The 18,308-nt window shown below is 56.5% G+C and overlaps 1 protein-coding gene across 1 annotated transcript in view; it reads right to left on the reverse strand.

The window, feature by feature from the left end:
* The window catches only part of PIGG (phosphatidylinositol glycan anchor biosynthesis, class G), a 26,086-nt gene extending 8,055 nt beyond the window's left edge, over positions 1–18,031 (reverse strand). Inside the window, exons 1-8 of the mRNA XM_014533469.1 lie at positions 17,809–18,031; positions 13,366–13,575; positions 12,022–12,210; positions 10,774–10,915; positions 7,098–7,310; positions 5,896–6,113; positions 5,351–5,667; positions 1,799–1,990 (exon numbers count right to left, since the gene is read on the reverse strand). Of these exons, the coding sequence (XP_014388955.1) occupies positions 1,799–1,990; positions 5,351–5,667; positions 5,896–6,113; positions 7,098–7,310; positions 10,774–10,915; positions 12,022–12,210; positions 13,366–13,575; positions 17,809–17,958 (1,631 nt within the window). The 5' untranslated portion in view covers positions 17,959–18,031. The remainder of the gene's footprint in view (positions 1–1,798; positions 1,991–5,350; positions 5,668–5,895; positions 6,114–7,097; positions 7,311–10,773; positions 10,916–12,021; positions 12,211–13,365; positions 13,576–17,808) is intronic.
* Positions 18,032–18,308: the final 277 nt, after the last annotated feature.

An 18,308-nucleotide genomic window follows, 5' to 3' on the forward strand; every position in this document is an offset into this window, starting at 1 on the left:
GAGGCATATGTAAAACTTTAGACAATAAATAAATTTTAAAAAACTTCATAAAGCAAATATTTTACACTAGAAAGGTGATGATTTAAAGTAAAGCCAAGTGCCCCACCTGAGCCCTTCCTGTGACCTGTCCCAGCTTTAATACACATCCTCTCAAAGTAAGAACAAATAAATACAGTAACGCTAAGTAAAAATGTAAATGAAATAATCAAAACAATATATATTTTTGAAAAAATAAACTTTCAGATTTTCTTAGGAAGGTTTACGCATTTTTTAAAAATTATCTTTTTAGTATGAGTTTAATTCAAACAGTGAAACACTGTCCACGAGGCCTGCCACGGAGATGTGGTCAGGCGCAGCCCACCCAGGCGGGAGCCACGCTGAGCAAACGACAGACCCTCAGGATCAGAGAGCGGCCAGAGTGTAGCAGGGAGGGCTGAACGCCGGGCGACCACCGAGGCCTGGCCGCCCCTGCCCGCTGAGCATGGGCTGCCATGTGAGGAGAGCCAGGCATTAAACGGAAAGGCGGTCCTAGGAGATGGACAGGCAGCAGCACCTGGGCCGAGCGGAGAGAAGCAGCTGCCAGTGCTCTAGACTCAGGACAGCTCTGGGCTGAGCGGCTCTGGCAGCAGGAGGGGCCGAGGACCGGGACAGAGAGGCCGGGCAGGAGGCACTTGGCAGGAAGCACGTGACCCCAGCAGCACAGATCACCAAAGGGGGCTCCGGCCTACAAGCCGCTGGGTCCGTGAGAGGATCACACTGCCCCAAGCTCTGAAGCGAGCGATGCTGAAATCGGTGCGTCAACCAGAGAGGAAAGGAGGGTCCGCTTGTGCGTCACAGACTCTGAGATTGAGACCAACAGCTGCATTAAACACCCGGAATGTGACTTCCATCTCCGGCAGGTGCCCAATCTCAGACGACAAAGTGCACCTCCTCTGAGATGCCTGCACACCACGCTGTCCCCATCTGGCCTCCCTGTGTCGGGTGCAGTCCCCTCACCAGGCCCCTGGCATCACTGACTCCCCACACCAGTTGGCAGGCCATTTCCAGGGGTACCCCGTGCCCCTCAGCCACCTACCCACCGAGGGCCAGTGCCCTCTGCGAGTCTTTCACATGAACATGAAAAGCGACGCTCCTACTTCACAAGCTCAGGCCACACACAGAGGGACAGCCTGCTGCGCTGCGTCTTCACACGTCCTGTGAAAGCACACAACTCAGCAGACGCCGAGGGGCTGAGAGCCCAGAACAAGCCTCGCTCGCTCAGAGCTCCCCCACGGCTGGCCCTGCCGCCTCCCACGGTGCAACGCTAGTGCCTTGGAGAGCAGAGCCCCCCCACCCCCCGCCCACTCCGCCTCGGGCCTCCTCGCTGCTCGAGAGGACACCTGGGTCGGAGGGTCCGCACGTTTCCAACAGTCCTGGGACACTGCCCCCCGTCTCCTGGAGACAGAGCAGCTGCCCTGACCTGCAAGGTGACTCGGGGCTCAGCAGCACGAGGCTCCTCAGGGGTTCCCTGCAAGACCTGGGCGAGTTTAGTTTTCTGCCGCGTTTCCCAACTGCTAGGCAACACCCACTCGCTCTTCTATCTCATTTCGTCCTGACCAAGCAACACTGTATCCTTGAGATGCCTTGTTTTTTAAAAAAATTCCCTATTTAAAAAAAATGACCCTCAAACACCTCACCGCGAGCAACTGTCTCCCACCAGGACAGAGGGCATGGCCAGCTCACTGACCGCGCTCAACCAGGCCCTCGGCTCTCTCGGTGAAACCACTTCACCGACGTCCTAAAGGCAGCAGCACATTACCTGGAAACGTCCTTGTTGTCTTGTTGCCATGGGGACAGCACGTGGCCAGTGGCTGCCCTGTAGCAGTAGACACCCAGCAGGCCAAGCGCCAGGGCCCCCTTGGCCACCGAGGAGCACCTGCTCTGAACCAGCGCGAAGATGGCGAGGAGGGAAAGGGCAGCAAGGACGGAGAGTTCGGCTTGGTGGTCAGAGCTGAAAGGGAATGGGAAGTGCCAGGAATTACCCACAAGTGTAGCTGGCGATGCTGGGGCTCTGCTGCGTGGCTTTCTAAGAACTGTCCTAAGAACAGCTGATTTTCCCGAAAAGCATGGAAGAAAACGGTTGGTGATTGAAATGCAGACTGAGGCTCTCACAATGTACAAACGAAGGGCTGTTGCCCTGACCTACCGCTTCTTGTCCACAGTGGTCCACCCACCGCTCGGCCACGTTCCCTACACAGGTGAGGAGTTGCTGGGCAAACCCCGTGCTTCCCAGGGTACATCCCACTCCGGGGAGTCATGCACCTCCTGGTGTGATCTCCATTCAGGGCCCGAGACCCCAGAGAAGTTGGGAGGCTCACAGGCAGCGGTTACAGGGTGGGTGGGCACCCTGCTGCCTGGCCACGCCCACTGCTGCAGCCGGGGAGCACTGTTCACTCACGAAATGAAACACACGAAGGAAACACGCCTGGGAAACAGGCAGAGGGTGCCTGTGGCCAGGGTCTTGCTCTGGGGGTGGTCACATGGGGTCCACTCATTGTTGCTGTTTAAACTGGACATTTATGTCCTGTCCTGGTGGTAAAAGTCACAACTGAAAAAGCACCAGAAGGCGAGCCTGGATGCCCCCAAGCAGCTCTGTCCTGGTCCCAGGGCCGCCTCTGCAAACCGGCAGGGACAGCCTCAGACGCAGAAGCAGCCGAGGGGAAGGGCCCGGTCCAGTGTGGGGAGGAACAGCCCCCGCCAGCACGGCCGCGCTTTCCTGAGCAGGAGGCGCGGGCCCCTGTGTGGTCCCAGGGCCCGTGGGCTCGGCCTCGGCTCCTCTCTCCAGGCCACTGAGGGCGAGGAGGGGGTTCGCAGCAGCAGCCCAGGAGCGCTGCCCGGGGCGCTGGGCTGTCGGTGGCTGACGCTGGGATGGGAGATTCTCCATAGAGTTCGCAGTCAAGGAAGGAGCCACACTCGGGCTGGAGGCACAGGCCACACTGTTTCCCCAGTGACTGTCGTGTGGGCCAGGTCGTGGCCTCACCCAGGCCGCCTATCCCTTCTGTTCCCTACCTTGTTAGATAAAAGTTGTGCCCTGTTATTCTACCTGAAACTCCCAACTGCTGGTCGGAGTAAGCATTTCCCTGTTCTCCTGCTGAAGCTTCCTGCTGCAGGGTGTCTGACTGTCCTGAGCCCCCCCACAGCACCCGTCTGACTGTCCTGAGCCCCTCACACTGATGTCTGAATGTCCTGAGCCCCTCACAGACCCTGTCCGACTGTCCTGAGCCCCTCACACTGATGTCTGACTGTCCTGAGCTCCCCTCACAGCACCCGTCTGACTGTCCTGAGCCCCTCACAGCGCCCGTCCGACTGTCCTGAGCCCCCCTCACAGCGCCCGTCCGACTGTCCTGAGCCCCTCGCACTGATGTCCGACTGTCCTGAGCGCACCTCACACTGATGTCTGACTGTCCTGAGCCCCCCCGCCCCCTCTAACTGTCATGAGCCCCCCTTTCCAGTCTGGGTTTCACCTGCTGCACTTCTCCCAGGTGTTGAAGCAGCACCCGCACAGCCACTAGCTGTCGAGGCTTCTGACCACGTCCGTCACAGCCTGTCCTCCCGGGAGCAGCTGGCCAGGGCAGAGCCAGCTCCTCGCTGTGATCACCACTGAAACCTCACAGGTTCTCAAACATCAGCTGCAGTGATTCGGCCATAAAACCAACCACATAGGCTAGCCCAGCCGTGGGCAAACTACGGCCCGCGGGCCGGATCCAGCCCATTTGAAATGAATAAAACTAAAAAAAAAAAAGACTGTACCCTTTTATGTAATGATGTTTACTTTGAATTTATATTAGTTCACACAAACACTCCATCCATGCTTTTGTTCCGGCCCTCCGGTCCAGTTTAAGAACCCATTGTGGCCCTCGAGTCAAAAAGTTTGCCCACCCCTGAATTAGCTCAAAGAAATTTGTATTGAGGAAAATATAGCTCTTAATAAGCTCTTAAGACATGTGTCTTAGAAGTGGTCAAAGTCATAGACCCAGATCCTATTGCCAGACGTAATTTAACTCTGATTATTCAGGAAAAGGACTGAAAGCTTATAGAAAATGTCTAGCAGAAGAAGAGTGATTTTTACAGACCCATCCAAGCAGCATTCAGTCTTCTTCAGTCCAAGGAGCTACTGGACATTGTAGCATCCCATGTTCATGGACATGGTAGGCTCATCCACAGTGTGACTCAGAGCAGTCATACCACAGAGAATAACCTTGTAATAAAAGCCCTGCCTTTTTATGGCAGAGTTGGGTCTTGAAGAAAGTTCTCCTTGATGTCCAGTCTTTAATTTTCAGTCCTTAGGCTTAAACAATTTTAGAACATTTTGGCATTTGAGGATTTATTAAATACTAATTACCTATAATAATAAAAGCGTAATATGCTTATTAGACTGGAAGTCCTTTCAGACGACCTTCTGGACGGGGCCGAAGCAGAGGCAGCCATGGCAGCGACGGGGGGGCCAAGCCCCTTGCACGGATTTCGTGCATCGGGCCTCTAGTATGTCTAGTAAGTACTGTGCTTGGGGAAATAGAGGGATCTGAAATAGAATTGACACTTAGTGGAACTTATCCTTTTTTCTGAAGGGAACCAAAGTCCCAAATAACTGAGATTTGTGATCTTGCCACGTTGCTATACTGGGTGCTCCTATGCGTACTGGAAAGTAAGGCCTATTTTTAAATAGTATCTTTTATTTATTTTATCTTATTTATTTGAATTTATTGGGTGACTTTGGTTCACAAAACCATACATATTTCAAGTGTACAACTTAATAAAACATCATCTGAAGACAGCATTGTACACACCTTGCCCCAAGCAAAGTCTCTTTTGGTCCCCATTCCTCGTCCATGCCCCCCTCCTTGCCCACCTCCATTCACCTTTCCCTCTGGCAATCACTGCACAGTTGTGTGTCTATGGGTTATGTGTATATGTTTTTGGTAATCTCTTCACCTTCTTTCATCCAGTGGTATTCCCCCAAACCCCTCCCCTCTGACAGCAATAAATAGTCACGGCTCGAGTCCCGGTCAGGCACATGGCTGGGTTATGGGCTCGGGCCCCAGTGTGGGGCATGCAGGAGGCAGCTGATCCATGATTCTTTCTCATCACTGATGTTTCTGTCTCTCTCACTCTCCCACCCTCTCTTTCACCAGGACCCTGTCTTCCCACCTGACAGGCGAGGCCTGGGACCTGTCAACACGGAGCTGAGAGTGTGAGGTGGGCCCAGAGCCTGGGGACAGGCTGCCCTCCCCGGCTCCGGCCAGCGCTGCACCTGCCACACACATGGGGCGGGGGGGGCGGGGAAGGTACTCAACTACCAAGTGCAGCCTACACAAAGAGATGTGTCCCATCTGCGGGAGCCAGCCTTACCCTCCTCAGAAGCTTTCCACGCAAACACATCCTGGTCAGAGTGGACAAGACCCCACAGAGCAGCGCGGAGACCAGCGCCAGCACCCCGCCCGCCATGGGCCACGCGAGGCTGCACAGGTAGCAGGAGCTCTCAGTCGAGGTGCACACGACCATGTGCATGGCCCAGAGAAGCAGGAACATCACGTAGAAGAGCAGAGAACACACGGGCGACAGGGGGACCTCCAGCTTCGCCGTGGCACCCAGGGCCTGCGGGACGCTGAGCAGGAGCAGGGCGAGGACCTGGGCGGGAAGCACGGGCTGGTCCACAACGGCGGCAGGGAAAGGCCCAAACCACGCCTCCAGCCACCCGCCTGGACAGGACTGTGCACAAGGGCACACGTGAGCAAACAGGAAAACCAGTTTCCTGCTTTTGGGAACACGGATGTGCTACAGACACTCCACTGCAATATCCTGGCTGGGTATCGAGCCAGCTCCACAGGTGAGCCTCGCTCCGTGCGAGCACCGTACCTCCAGAACCACGACGGTCCCCACCACCATCGAGTAGATGTCGTACTGGGCCTCCTGGCTGCTCAAGGCCTGGCTCAGGGCCTTCAGGGTGTACAGGTACTGCTTGCGGGCCTTGGCTCCCATGTTGAGAAGGATTTCTGCGTTATTTTCCTCTAAGTACAGTCTGACCCAGTTTCCGTGCAGCCTTTCTGATATTTTAAACTGTTCGAATCCGTGCTCTGACAAGAAGAGGAACAGGTTGCGGGCGCAGCACAGACGTAGGCACTGGGTTCCCAGTGTGCTTCCGCGGCCTGTGGGAGAACCTCACAGCTGGCGCCCAGGAACCTTCATGTGTGGGCTGGTCACGGGCCAGCACCCTCCAACCTCCTTCCAGCTGACCGCCCCATCCCTGCCTCCACCCTGGCCTTGCCTCTCCTCCTCCCCTGCTCCCTCTCTCCTTCCCTCCCCTCTGCTCCTGCGATGGAAAACCACCCAGAAATGCATCGTGTTAACAGGCCCTCGACTTTACAGAAACCTTCCCATGCTCACACTGTGTGAGGACTGGGCGGACGGGTGCCTGCCGCTGTCTCCACCACATCCACAATCACCCCCCGCCCCGCCCCCGCATGGCTGCCCTGCCTGCCTCTCAGCAATAGGCTGCGTCTTCTACCGGCTCCGTATCGCGAGTCCTCTCTGGGCAGCTTCCTCCCAGCTCTCCTCCAGCCTCCCTGGCCCCAGAGCCTCCCAAGGGCCGGCTGCAGAGCTCAGGCGACTGAGGACAACAGCGAGAGCCCCTCCTCTAGCCAGGGTCCCAGAGGCCCCACGCCCCTGGCCTCCCGTCCTGTGCCTTCCTCTGCTCCAGCCACTCCCGCCCCTTCATCCCTGCAAAGTGAGGCACGTCCCCCCGCCCCCCCCCAGGACCGAATCTGCCACATGCTCCCTCCCAGGCCCTCACCACCCACACCACCTGACATCAATGGCCAACTCCTGCTCTCCCTCTCAAGCTGCGCTCCATGAGGGCAGCCCTGGCCCTGCTTCCAAACAGAAACTGCGTGGGAAGCGTCACCACTTGTTGACTGAGCACACTATGGGAGCACGTGCCGGAGACAACGGCCTCTGGGTGCTGCTCACGGTGATGGCCGAGCTCTGAAAGCACAGCCAGGCCGCCGCGAGGGCCAGGTCACGCGGGGGCCCCAGCCTGACGGAGGGTGGCCGTGACTCACCTCTCTTGTACCCCGGGACGCGCACTTGCAACAGCCTGCTGAGCTGCACTGCATTCAAGTGTAGGAGCCTCAGCTGTTCCCGCAGGGCTCTGCCCTGCACGACGGGGAACAGGAAGCGGCCCACACTGTGCTGTGGGATAGGCAGGCCGAGCCCCACCGCCAGGGTGGCAGCCAGGTCGGTCTGCTGCACACGCTCTGGGGGCCTGACTTCACCTAGGGGAGGAAGCAGGGTCAGCGACAGGCTCTCGGACACACCGACCTCTGACAACGCACGTCCATCACCATCTCTCCAAACCCTCCCCTGTAGATGTACATGGAGCACCTCCCTGTGCTGTCAGTGAGCCGACGGACCACCACCTTCCCTGAAGCAGCCACGGCGCCTGGGAGACGCCGGCACAGGGAGCAGGTGGCGCAGCAGATGGTCACCTGGGGGTCCCTGGCGGCCCTGCCCACTGGATCAGAGTGGTGCCCACAGCCCCTCGGGGCACCTCTGGGAAAGCAGCGGGAGGCTGGCCCAGTGGCCACGGCCTGAGCACCTGCAGCGCTTTGCACTAGGCAGGGGTTGGCGTCTGACGGAACCTACAAGGGGACTGGGTGCGTCACGACCTGGGCTCAGGCCCGGCTCTGCCCCAGGCCCCGCGAGGCCCTGGACAGGAAGCTCAGCGCAGGCGTCCTCTTCTCGGTGGAGAAATTCCCCTGTCCCCCCAGCCGCCTGATGCAGGTGGGTCAGCGGAGCCTGGGGCCAGCCTCCCACTCTAGGGCGAGTTTGTAGAGGTTTAGCTTTGATTATGGTAACTTTGGGTTGTATGAAATTTTCTTTTTAACTGGGTCCAATTTATTCCTCTTTTCTGACCAACCCTCCACTGATGCCTCCCGGGTTATACTTAGAAGTTTTCCACTCCAATATTACTTTTCTTCTCATAGTCTTACACTGAGGGCTTGTTCTCAGCACTGACACTGGTGGGGCCTGGCTGCTGTGCTGAGACCCGACACTGACTGCAGCAGCCCCGCGCTGCGCAGACCTGGCTGTGCCCTGCAGAAGCCACCTGACAGCAACAGCACAGAGGGAGCCAAAGCTGCCCTGGAGGAAAATGACACCACAGGCCCCGCTGCTCAGGGCCCAGGCCCAGGCTGTGGACCCCTCCCCAGGGAGGGGCGTGCAGGAGGCAGCGCATCACTGATGTTTTCATCTCTCTTTCCCTCTACCTTCCTCTGTGAAACAATAAGAATATACATTTTTTAAAAGACACCATATGAAAATACGTCTTCACAAACACTTGCTGACGAATGTTCACAGCCCCGTCCACGGATGAACGGATAAATGGACGCGGGCCCACACCACAGCTGTCACTCAGCAGCACTGCAGGGCCCTCGACCCTGTCCACAAGACCACCGCCCAGGGCTCCTTGTATTCGAAGCCCCGGAAGATGCAAATCTAACAGCAACAGAACATATGAAAATACGTCTTCACAAACACTTGCTGACGAATGTTCACAGCCCCGTCCACGGATGAACGGATAAATGGACGCGGGCCCACACCACAGCTGTCACTCAGCAGCACTGCAGGGCCCTCGACCCTGTCCACAAGACCACCGCCCAGGGCTCCTTGTATTCGAAGCCCCGGAAGATGCAAATCTAACAGCAACAGAAACACATGAAGTCTGCGGGAAATAACTATTCTTAAAGTCAACAAGTAAAACACACGCCCCGCAGCCCTCCAGGCCATCTGCCCGCACGGGCCTCCCAGCCCCGCAGCTGTCCTTTTTCTCCCGAGACAGCCCTGCTGCACGGCCCACCCTCACTCCTTCCTGCTGCTCGGTGGTATCTGCTGTGTGGACGCACCACGTTCAGCCATCTCATCAGGGCTTGGGTTCCCACTTCTTGGCTCTCATGAATGATGTTGCTGTGAACGTCCGTGAACACGTGTTTGTGAGACATTTTCACGTGGTGCCATTTCCATCCCAGGAGCTCAAGCAACTAGGCAGGACCAGCAAAGGCTGTGCTGTGGTCGAGTGAGGGGTAGTGGGGCGCAGAGGCCGTGCTGTGGTCGAGTGAGGGGTAGTGGGGCGCAGAGGCCGTGCTGTGGTCGAGTGAGGGGTAGTGGGGCGCAGAGGCCGTGCTGTGGTCGAGTGAGGGGTAGTGGGGCGCAGAGGCCGTGCTGTGGTCGAGTGAGGGGTAGTGGGGCGCAGAGGCCGTGCTGTGGTCGAGTGAGGGGTAGTGGGGCGCAGAGGCCGTGCTGTGGTCGAGTGAGGGGTAGTGGGGCGCAGAGGCCGTGCTGTGGTCGAGTGAGGGGTAGTGGGGCGCAGAGGCCGTGCTGTGGTCGAGTGAGGGGTAGTGGGGCGCAGAGGCCGTGCTGTGGTCGAGTGAGGGGTAGTGGGGCGCAGAGGCCGTGCTGTGGTCGAGTGAGGGGTAGTGGGGCGCAGAGGCCGTGCTGTGGTCGAGTGAGGGGTAGTGGGGCGCAGAGGCCGTGCTGTGGTCGAGTGAGGGGTAGTGGGGCGCAGAGGCCGTGCTGTGGTCGAGTGAGGGGTAGTGGGGCGCAGAGGCCGTGCTGTGGTCGAGTGAGGGGTAGTGGGGCGCAGAGGCCGTGCTGTGGTCGAGTGAGGGGTAGTGGGGCGCAGAGGCCGTGCTGTGGTCGAGTGAGGGGTAGTGGGGCGCAGAGGCCGTGCTGTGGTCGAGTGAGGGGTAGTGGGGCGCAGAGGCCGTGCTGTGGTCGAGTGAGGGGTAGTGGGGCGCAGAGGCCGTGCTGTGGTCGAGTGAGGGGTAGTGGGGCGCAGAGGCCGTGCTGTGGTCGAGTGAGGGGTAGTGGGGCGCAGAGGCCGTGCTGTGGTCGAGTGAGGGGTAGTGGGGCGCAGAGGCCGTGCTGTGGTCGAGTGAGGGGTAGTGGGGCGCAGAGGCCGTGCTGTGGTCGAGTGAGGGGTAGTGGGGCGCAGAGGCCGTGCTGTGGTCGAGTGAGGGGTAGTGGGGCGCAGAGGCCGTGCTGTGGTCGAGTGAGGGGTAGTGGGGCGCAGAGGCTGTGCTGTGGTCGAGTGAGGGTGGCGGGGTGCAGAGGCTGGTGCCCTGGTGGGCACTGTACCCGCTCACTGGAAGGCTGGCTCCAACAGTGCTGGGTGATGGCAAGGAACTGTGAGAGGAAGCCACAGAGTCCACAGAAACAACAGCAAGTGAAGCCAGGGGCAAAGGCAGGCCCACGGGGAGGGTGGCGGAGACGGCCATGCCTGAGGCAGGGGGGTGGGTCAGAGGGGCCCGTGTGTTTGGGTGCAGAACTGGGTGTCAGTGATGACAGATGAGTCCTCACTGGTCGGGTGACTCCTATTGACACGGCTATTCAACCTCTGGTTTCGAACAGAGGGCACTTTGAAGGGAACGTAAGTACTGATGTTTCTCAGCTCCTGTATGTGCCTCCGAAGTCGCTAAGCTACAGGACATTCTTACTAACAGTCCCGGGCATCCAGGCAGTGGCATTCATACAACCCAGTTCCCACAAAGATACTTGTAATAATCAGGGCAGGAAATCTAAACTCCTAATCCTGACTGCCCCTTGCCCTGTTAATTTTCATTCTGCCATTGCTCAGGGTATTTCAAACTTAGCTTCCAAAAATAGTTTTACAATTAATATCGGGTGATAGAACACAGCAGTAAAATAGTTTCAGCATGTTAGCCATGCCTGCGTCCTCACCGGGCTTCCTCTCGAATGCAGAGCTGGTGAGGAGCAGCGCGGTGTTCACTTCCTCCAGGGAGGAGGCCCCGTGCCCCCCACTCTCGGACATGCCGTGGTCGCCACAGAGAACCAGCAGGCTGGGCGAGAGGGCCTCCCTCTCCTGTAAGGCAAAGGGGCCGTTTCAGCGGCACTGACACCGGGAACACGTACTCGCTAGGAACCCACGTCGGGTTCTAGCTGCATGAACAGTGCTTTCTAAATTAGTGGGTTTTTCCTTTTACCTATGAGCTTACAGTCAGATCAAAGGGTCAAGGTCAAATAACGTCATGTATGGAACAAGCAGAATCACATGGAGGTCACACCGCACAGTGGGACTGGACAGAGGGCCTCTCAGGGCAGAGGATTCGGGCCCGGACCTCTTTGCCACTTCTGAGCTGTGAGAGTGCAGGCACATTGCTCTGCGTGCCCCGGTGTCTCCATCTGTCAAATGCAGCCACCTTCCTGCCGCCCTGGGGCTCCAGCCATGCCCTCTGCTGCCCAGGATGTGCCCGCAGGCTCCACCTCACCCTTGCTCTCGGCCTGGCACATCGGCCCCTCCTGTCCAGCCTCTGCTCACATCTCCTGTGACTACTCTGCCCAGGCTGCTGAAAACCACAGCCCCTCAGATGCGGTTCCCTCCTCCTGCCCCCACTGTCCTGTGGCACGTCACCTTCAAGAACACTCATGCAGCCCGGCCGGCCTGGCTCAGTGGTTGGGTGTCACCCTATGAACCAGGAGGTCACGATTCAATTCCCGATTAGGGCACATGCCCAGGATGCAGGCTCGATCCCCAGTGGGTGGGGGGTGGTGTGGGGGGGGTGTGCAGGAGGCAGCCGATCCATGATTCTCTCTCATCACGGATGTTTCTCTCTCTCTCTCCCTCTGACATCAATAAGAATATATTTTAAAAAGAACCCTGATGCACTCACTGTGCTGCTTGTCTGCCCTCCTGGCTGGAGCCCACACCCCGCAGACACCCAGACAGGCTCAGCGTCCCGAAGGCACTCAGGAAGCAGGAGCGGGAGGGATGGTGATGGTGGAGACACAGCCACTGGAGGCGGGACCAGGCAGGTGAGCATCGCGGTGGCACCTGTGCCGGCTGAGGCTGCCGAGGGCGGGGGGTGTGACATTCACTCAGCTCACCTGAGCTCACGTGCCGGCTAGTTTTTCTGGGGACTGTGGGCACAAGCACCTCCTGGCACCAAGACCCACCGAAGCGCAGCTCACCTCTGACAGCAGCGAGGTGTGGATTCTCATCAGGATGCTGTCCATCTCGCTGAGCTTGCGCCCAATCAGGGGACTGCTGGGCCCGGAAATGTGGCCGATGTGGTCCAGCCCCAGGTAATGGAGGATCAGCACGTCCCAGTCCCCCCTTTTCAACACTTTATCCAAGTGCCTCGTCACGTTATTGTCCACCTTAAGGGGAAAGTGCAAATGAAGAGCTAGGTCGTCACTGCCCAAGGAAGTGATGTGTCGTTATACACCACAGGGTTCACTGTAGGGGACAGGACCAGTGGGAGTTTGAAAAGACCAAGAAAAAAAATTAAAACTGCCATAAAGAACTAAACATCAGATGAGATGAAACTTTCACTGACATCGTTTCGCACCCCGAGGCTGCAGACAGACTGTGTTATACAGATGGACCGAGCAAGGTCTGCTGCAAGAACGTCTCTGTGGGCACGGCGAGGGCTGCACTGAGCAAGGACCCAGGACCCAGTTACACCGGGGAGGGCAGTGAGCACAGGACAGTGCCCAGGGTTCCAGTGACCAGCATGAGAGCTGTCCTGGGAGGGAGGAGACAGCACTCTGTGACCAGCTGTCCACAGCCCCCAACAGAGCCATTTAGCCTGGTCAGCCCCGACCCCTCTGCTGGCCACCTCCCTCCCACTGAAAAGCCTGTACACAGGACGGGGAGGCCCAGCTGCCGCTGGCCAGCACTGCTATGCTGCACAGGCCACTGCAGCAGAGGGCATCTGTGTTAGCCAACGGCCAGGTGAGGGGGTGCAATGCTGTCCGCCCTAATGCCAAGTCCAGACATGCGGTGCCACTGCCCTGAGGGTCTCCCTCTGCACCCAGGCTCAGCTTTTCAACAAGGGCTCTCATCACTCCCCCCTTGGCGCAGCGGCACTCCCAGCTGAGCCCCTCAAGACCACCCACCCAGCCTGCCCTCGACCCTGTGCCTCCCACTCGACACTGACCCATGTGCAGAGGGACCAACGGCCTCGGAGCCCCAGGCAGTGTGGCATCCTTGGGCTCGGCCTCAGACAGAGGCTGCCACCACTCTATCCTTGTGGGACGTCCCCGCTCACCTGTGCACCCAGCTCACCTGACTCCTGGCTGGGCAGCCCTTCTGGATTCTTGACACTTGCCAATGGGTGCTCAGCCTCCAGGCTGTGGGCTCCAGAGAGCCGTGCTCACACCTGCACCAGGGCTCACGCCCCTGGCTGTCACGGTGCAAGTGAGCCACGTCTGTACTGTCTCCACACCCTCCCGATAGAGCAACAAACACCACTACAACGAACGCTGCCTCTCCACCTGGTAGGATCTATGTTTCTTATTTTAAACACTGACCTCTGTATAATCTGACACAAAAAATGAGGTTGTTCCATCATATTCCACAAAGTGCTTTGGGAATAACTTCACCCATGTTTCGTCTCCATAGAAGATGATTCTTTTCCCAGCGGCTTTTGCCTGTGTGACGACATTGTCCTCCAGCAGTGCGGGGGAGTTGAGGTTTCTGACGACATCCACGAAGCCGGGGAGGCTCCCCGTCATCAATGCCTGCAGGAGGGAACACTCTCGGATTAGACTTTGGGGTCCAAAGTGCAGCAGGGGGAGGGGTGCTGGCCACTACACAGAGGAAAGACACAAGCATAAAAGTAGGGCATCCCCAGTACCGGAGGGTGGGTCAGTCCTACGACAAATGGGGAAAGCTACCCGCAGATTCTGGCAAAACCAGAACGCTTCACCGTGAACACCTGACCCCATTTCAGACAAGGAGAGGATAAAGGAGGCGCCGAGGGAGCCAGAGGAGAAGAACCAAAACAAGCGACAAAAGGTGGTGTGCACGCAAGCCTGTGTTCACACCCACGGCCAGGCTCTCACCTGAGCTTCAAGTCTGCAAACTCCACGTCCCGATTCACAAACCAGAGACTCTACTGTCCACTCCCGAGTGCAGGAGCAGCTCCCACACACCTCTCAGGGTTCCCCGAGAGCTGGCCCAGGTGTGCTGGTGGGGACCCCTCCCCGCCCCCACCACATGGCCCCAGTTTCTGGGAGAGGGAGGGGGTGTGACATTTTCACACCTTCCTGTGACCTCCCTCATTTTAGCCCGGAGTCCAAGAGGCCACATGGATGGGGCGTGGTCTCTGTGGTCTGTATCTCCCAACAACCCACAGCACAAGTGTCCCGGCCTGTGCAATGCCAATCAACAGGAATCGGGTCACACCCAAGGGGCAACTGCCAAGACTTCTCCAACAGCAAACGGACATGTGCGTTGACTGGGCGTCTGGAACGCACGCGAGCTCGCCCAATCTTCTCCCCCAAGAGCAAGATGACACTGGATAAAACTGTCAAAACCACCCTTTGGGGACTCTGAAAACTCACCAAGGACAGACAATCCACTGAGAAGTTCTTACTCAGGCCAACGGCAGAATCAGTCAGCTCTGTGCGCGCCCACAGTGCTTTCACGGGGCTGCGCCCTGGCTGTGCTGCAGGCGCAGAGGACAGAGGGCCCTCGACTTGGAGCTGGCTCCAGGGGACAGTGCCACGCAAGGGTATGGCATCCATGGCAAGGCCACATCAACAGCTGCCCGAGGCGCCGTGCTGGTTGTGGTAAGAGACCAGCCCAAACTTTAAAAGGGGATTGGAGGAATGAGACAGGTGTAGTGGCCCCCGTCAGCTCCACCTCTTTCTGGCACCTGGAAGGCTGCGTGGACCCTCAGGAGACCCGGGAGGGAGGGCTGACTTCCTAGCTCCTGCTGGCTGGACAGAAGGCCTCCTCACAGAGAAAGTGAGAGTCAGGGCGGACGCGTCTGTCCCTGACCAGTGAGCACGTGGCCCGTCCACACATGACCCCGCGAAGGGTGGTAGCCTCACCACACTAGGTCTCTATGCACAACTTCTGAGCAATTGCTAGCCTGTGCTGACCCCGAGTGGCCCCTGGAAATACTAGCCTAAAACTAAAAACAAGAATTGGAAAAACGACCTCAGAGACATCAGCTGCCCTGCACTCAGGGAGACACTCTCCAGGCCTCGTTCAGGCAGGTCACGCCACACACACAAAATAACAGCGACGGCAGCCACCACTCCTGGGTGAGGGTCGATCTCGAGTGGGGGAGGGGGGCATGGATATACACCCGTTATGTCTCGTCCAACCATACACATACAAATGCATGTGCTGGATTGGACAAAAATCCTATCTCCATAAAGGTATTTAAGGTTTTTTTATTGATTTCTAGAGAGATGAAGACAGGAGTAATGGACTTCCATAAGCTCGATGCAATACAGGTAAGAGTGAGACATTCAGCCGGAGCCCACAACCAGGACGTGTGTCCTGACCAGGAATTGAACCAGCGACCCTCCGGTGCAGAGGAAGGACACCCAACCAAGCCACACTGGCCAGGGCTAGAGTTATTTCTTTTTCTTTTTTTTAAAATATATTTTTATTGATTTCAGAGAGGAAGAGAGAGATAGAAACATCAATGATGAGAGAGAATCACTGATTGGCTGCCTCCTGGACACCCCCCACTGGGGATCGAGCCTGCAACCCGGGCACGTGCCCTTGACTGGAATCGAACCTGGGACCTTTCAGTCTGCAGGCTGACGCTCTATCCACCGAGCCAAACCAGCTAGGGCTAAAGTTATTTCTCAAAATGTGAGCCTCTCTCTTACCCCCAAATTCTACTTCCTAAAGATAACTGATTATTTTTGGTAAGCACCCTTTCATACTTTCTTCTGTAGGTGTACAACCAAAAATATACAAAGATACATTTTCACCAAAATGGTAACAAACTATGTAAATAATGTTACAACTTGGTTTTGTTTTCCAATTAATAACAGACCACCGATTCCTTTCCCCAGAAAACAAATAGCTACTTCATCTTTTTTTTAACAGCTATAAAAACTACATATAAATTTATGTGTGTGTGTATATATATATCCATACACACACACACACACACACAAATATTTGTTAACCCTTACCCGAGGATATTTTTTCCTTTTTTTAAAAAAAGACGGGAAAAGGGGGGTGGAGAAACACGTGAGAGGGACACATCGATTGGTTGCCTCTTGCACATGCCCGACCGGGCCGGGGATGGAACTTGCAACCCAGTATGTGCCTTTGACGGGAATCGAACCCACGGCCCTTCAGTGCGAGGGTTGGCACTATCTACTGAGCCACACCAGCCGGGGCTATGTTTTTAGTATTTGAATGTACAATATATTTACATCCAATATTTGAATGCACAATATATTTAACCAAGACCATTTTAATGGATACTTTCTTTAAAAAGCTTCCAATGGAAGTACCATTTGAGCTGAGACCTGAGACTGAAGTGTTGTCTAGGTGAGATGAGTTGGGGCCTTCCTAGGGAGACACAGTAACTGCAAAGGCTTGAGGCCAGAGGGCAGTGTGCATGGGAGCCAAGCTATGTGTGATCATGAAAGAGGAAAGTAGCTCGGACGAGCGGGAGGTGAACGGGCATGACCGCCATGAAGCCTGGGTGAGTAGGCACAGTGGGGGGCACCAAGTCAAGAGCCGGAGACCACACTGTACTGGAGGAGGGAGGTGGCTCAGTCCAGCTATAGTCTCAGAATTAAGATGCCTGTTCACCTCCTTTCTCGTGAAGAGTAGGTTATCATCAATCTTTAAATTTTTACAAGGTGACAGACAAAATCTGGCTTGCAGATGGTTTTAATTTGCGTTGCTATGATTACTAGTAAAGTAAAAAGAATCTTTTCACAAGTTTAACGGACACTGGAGTTTCTTGCCCTGTGGAACTCTTCTTACCCTCTGGGCTGTCACCCCAGGGAGCATGCAGGGAGCGACCGAGTTGCAGTTGGGTTAAGGGAGAACTCAGTCTGTCATGTCCTTGGAGGTTCCCGTGGCTGCCATGGCCTTGGGAAGGGTGGTTTCTTGCCTTCTGAGAAGGACCTGTCTTAGTCACCCTGCTCGGCAGTGCTGCCGTGTGCTGCCTCGTGACACCCAGGCTTTGGAGCCAGGCAGCCTTGTGCTCCAGTCCGCAATCCAGTTGCGTGACTTGGGTACTTCAAGCCTGTTCCCTCCTTCGGAAGTGGTCCCTAATAAAGCTTTAGTCTTTTCTTTACCCATAGTTCCTGGGTGAAGCACTAGGCACTTGAAAGCCACACTCACTAGGCCGAGCACCTGCAGGCAGGTTACACAGCAGACACAGCGAGAACTGGGAGGCCAGACCCTGTGGGGTCCGTCCCTGTCCGCTTCCGTGCGGGGCAAGCCTGAGTTTCCCTTCTCATCGGTAAAGTCGAGAGACTGAACGAGATAACCCTTAAGCCTTTCCAGGGTTATAACTGACCTAATGGCAATTAGAGAAAATAACAGGGTAGCAAGGAGGATGGCGTCCCTGAGACTCGGCTGGCCTGGAATATCTGGCTTCCAATCCTTTATGCCGCCCAGGAAGCATGAACTCTGGCTACTAGAAAAGGGGTGCAAATTGTGGTCTCGGTTCTACCTTATCTGTCAGGCTTCTTCCTCCGTCTGCTGCCCCGGCCAGGCTGACGGCACCAAATGCATTTCAAATGTGGACAAGTAACAGACTACAGAGAGCCCTCTAAACCTCGTAGAGCCAAACCATCCTATGTACTAAAGAGCTAATGTGCTAATTACACCGAAGAGCAGAACAACCATCTGGACATCCTCCCGGACAAAGCCGGGGCTGCGAGGGGCTGCGAGGGGCTGCGAGGGCTGGGCGCCTTGCATGAATTTCGTGCATCTGGCGTCTAGTGATTTATAAAACACGATGTTAAACCGTTTACCTTGATTCGAGGCATGGTAACTGTAGGCGGCTTTGCTTCAGCCACAAAACTGTGAGCTGCACCTTTTTCCACAAGGGAAGTGGTGTAGGGCATAAATTTCACACCTTTTGACCCAAACACAAAATCATCTCTCAAGGCATCGATCAGCATAATAACGACTTTCCTGAAGAGAGGCGGGGGGCGCTCGGTCCAATTGGAACCGGCTCCTAAAAGGGTTTGAAAGAAAAGAGAAAATTGAACTGTACACGTGACTTAGCATCCAATCACCTATAACCCAGTTTCTGCCCACGTCTCTGGCACCTACCCTGCCATACCTGTAGGTACGGACCCCGAGAACAGTGCCCTCCCGGGGGGTGGGGGGCTCCCCTCACGGAGCTCAGGAGCCCGGGACCCAGTGATGAACCGCCCTCAGCAGGGCGAGGAGCGAGCCCTGGCCCCGCAGTCCCTTCCGGGCGAGGGCCCTGCAATGGCAAAGGCAGGCGCTGGCCCTCCGAGCGCGC

Source organism: Myotis brandtii, unplaced genomic scaffold, assembly GCF_000412655.1.
Source record: "Myotis brandtii unplaced genomic scaffold, ASM41265v1 scaffold986, whole genome shotgun sequence".
Classification (NCBI taxonomy): Eukaryota; Metazoa; Chordata; class Mammalia; order Chiroptera; family Vespertilionidae; genus Myotis; species Myotis brandtii.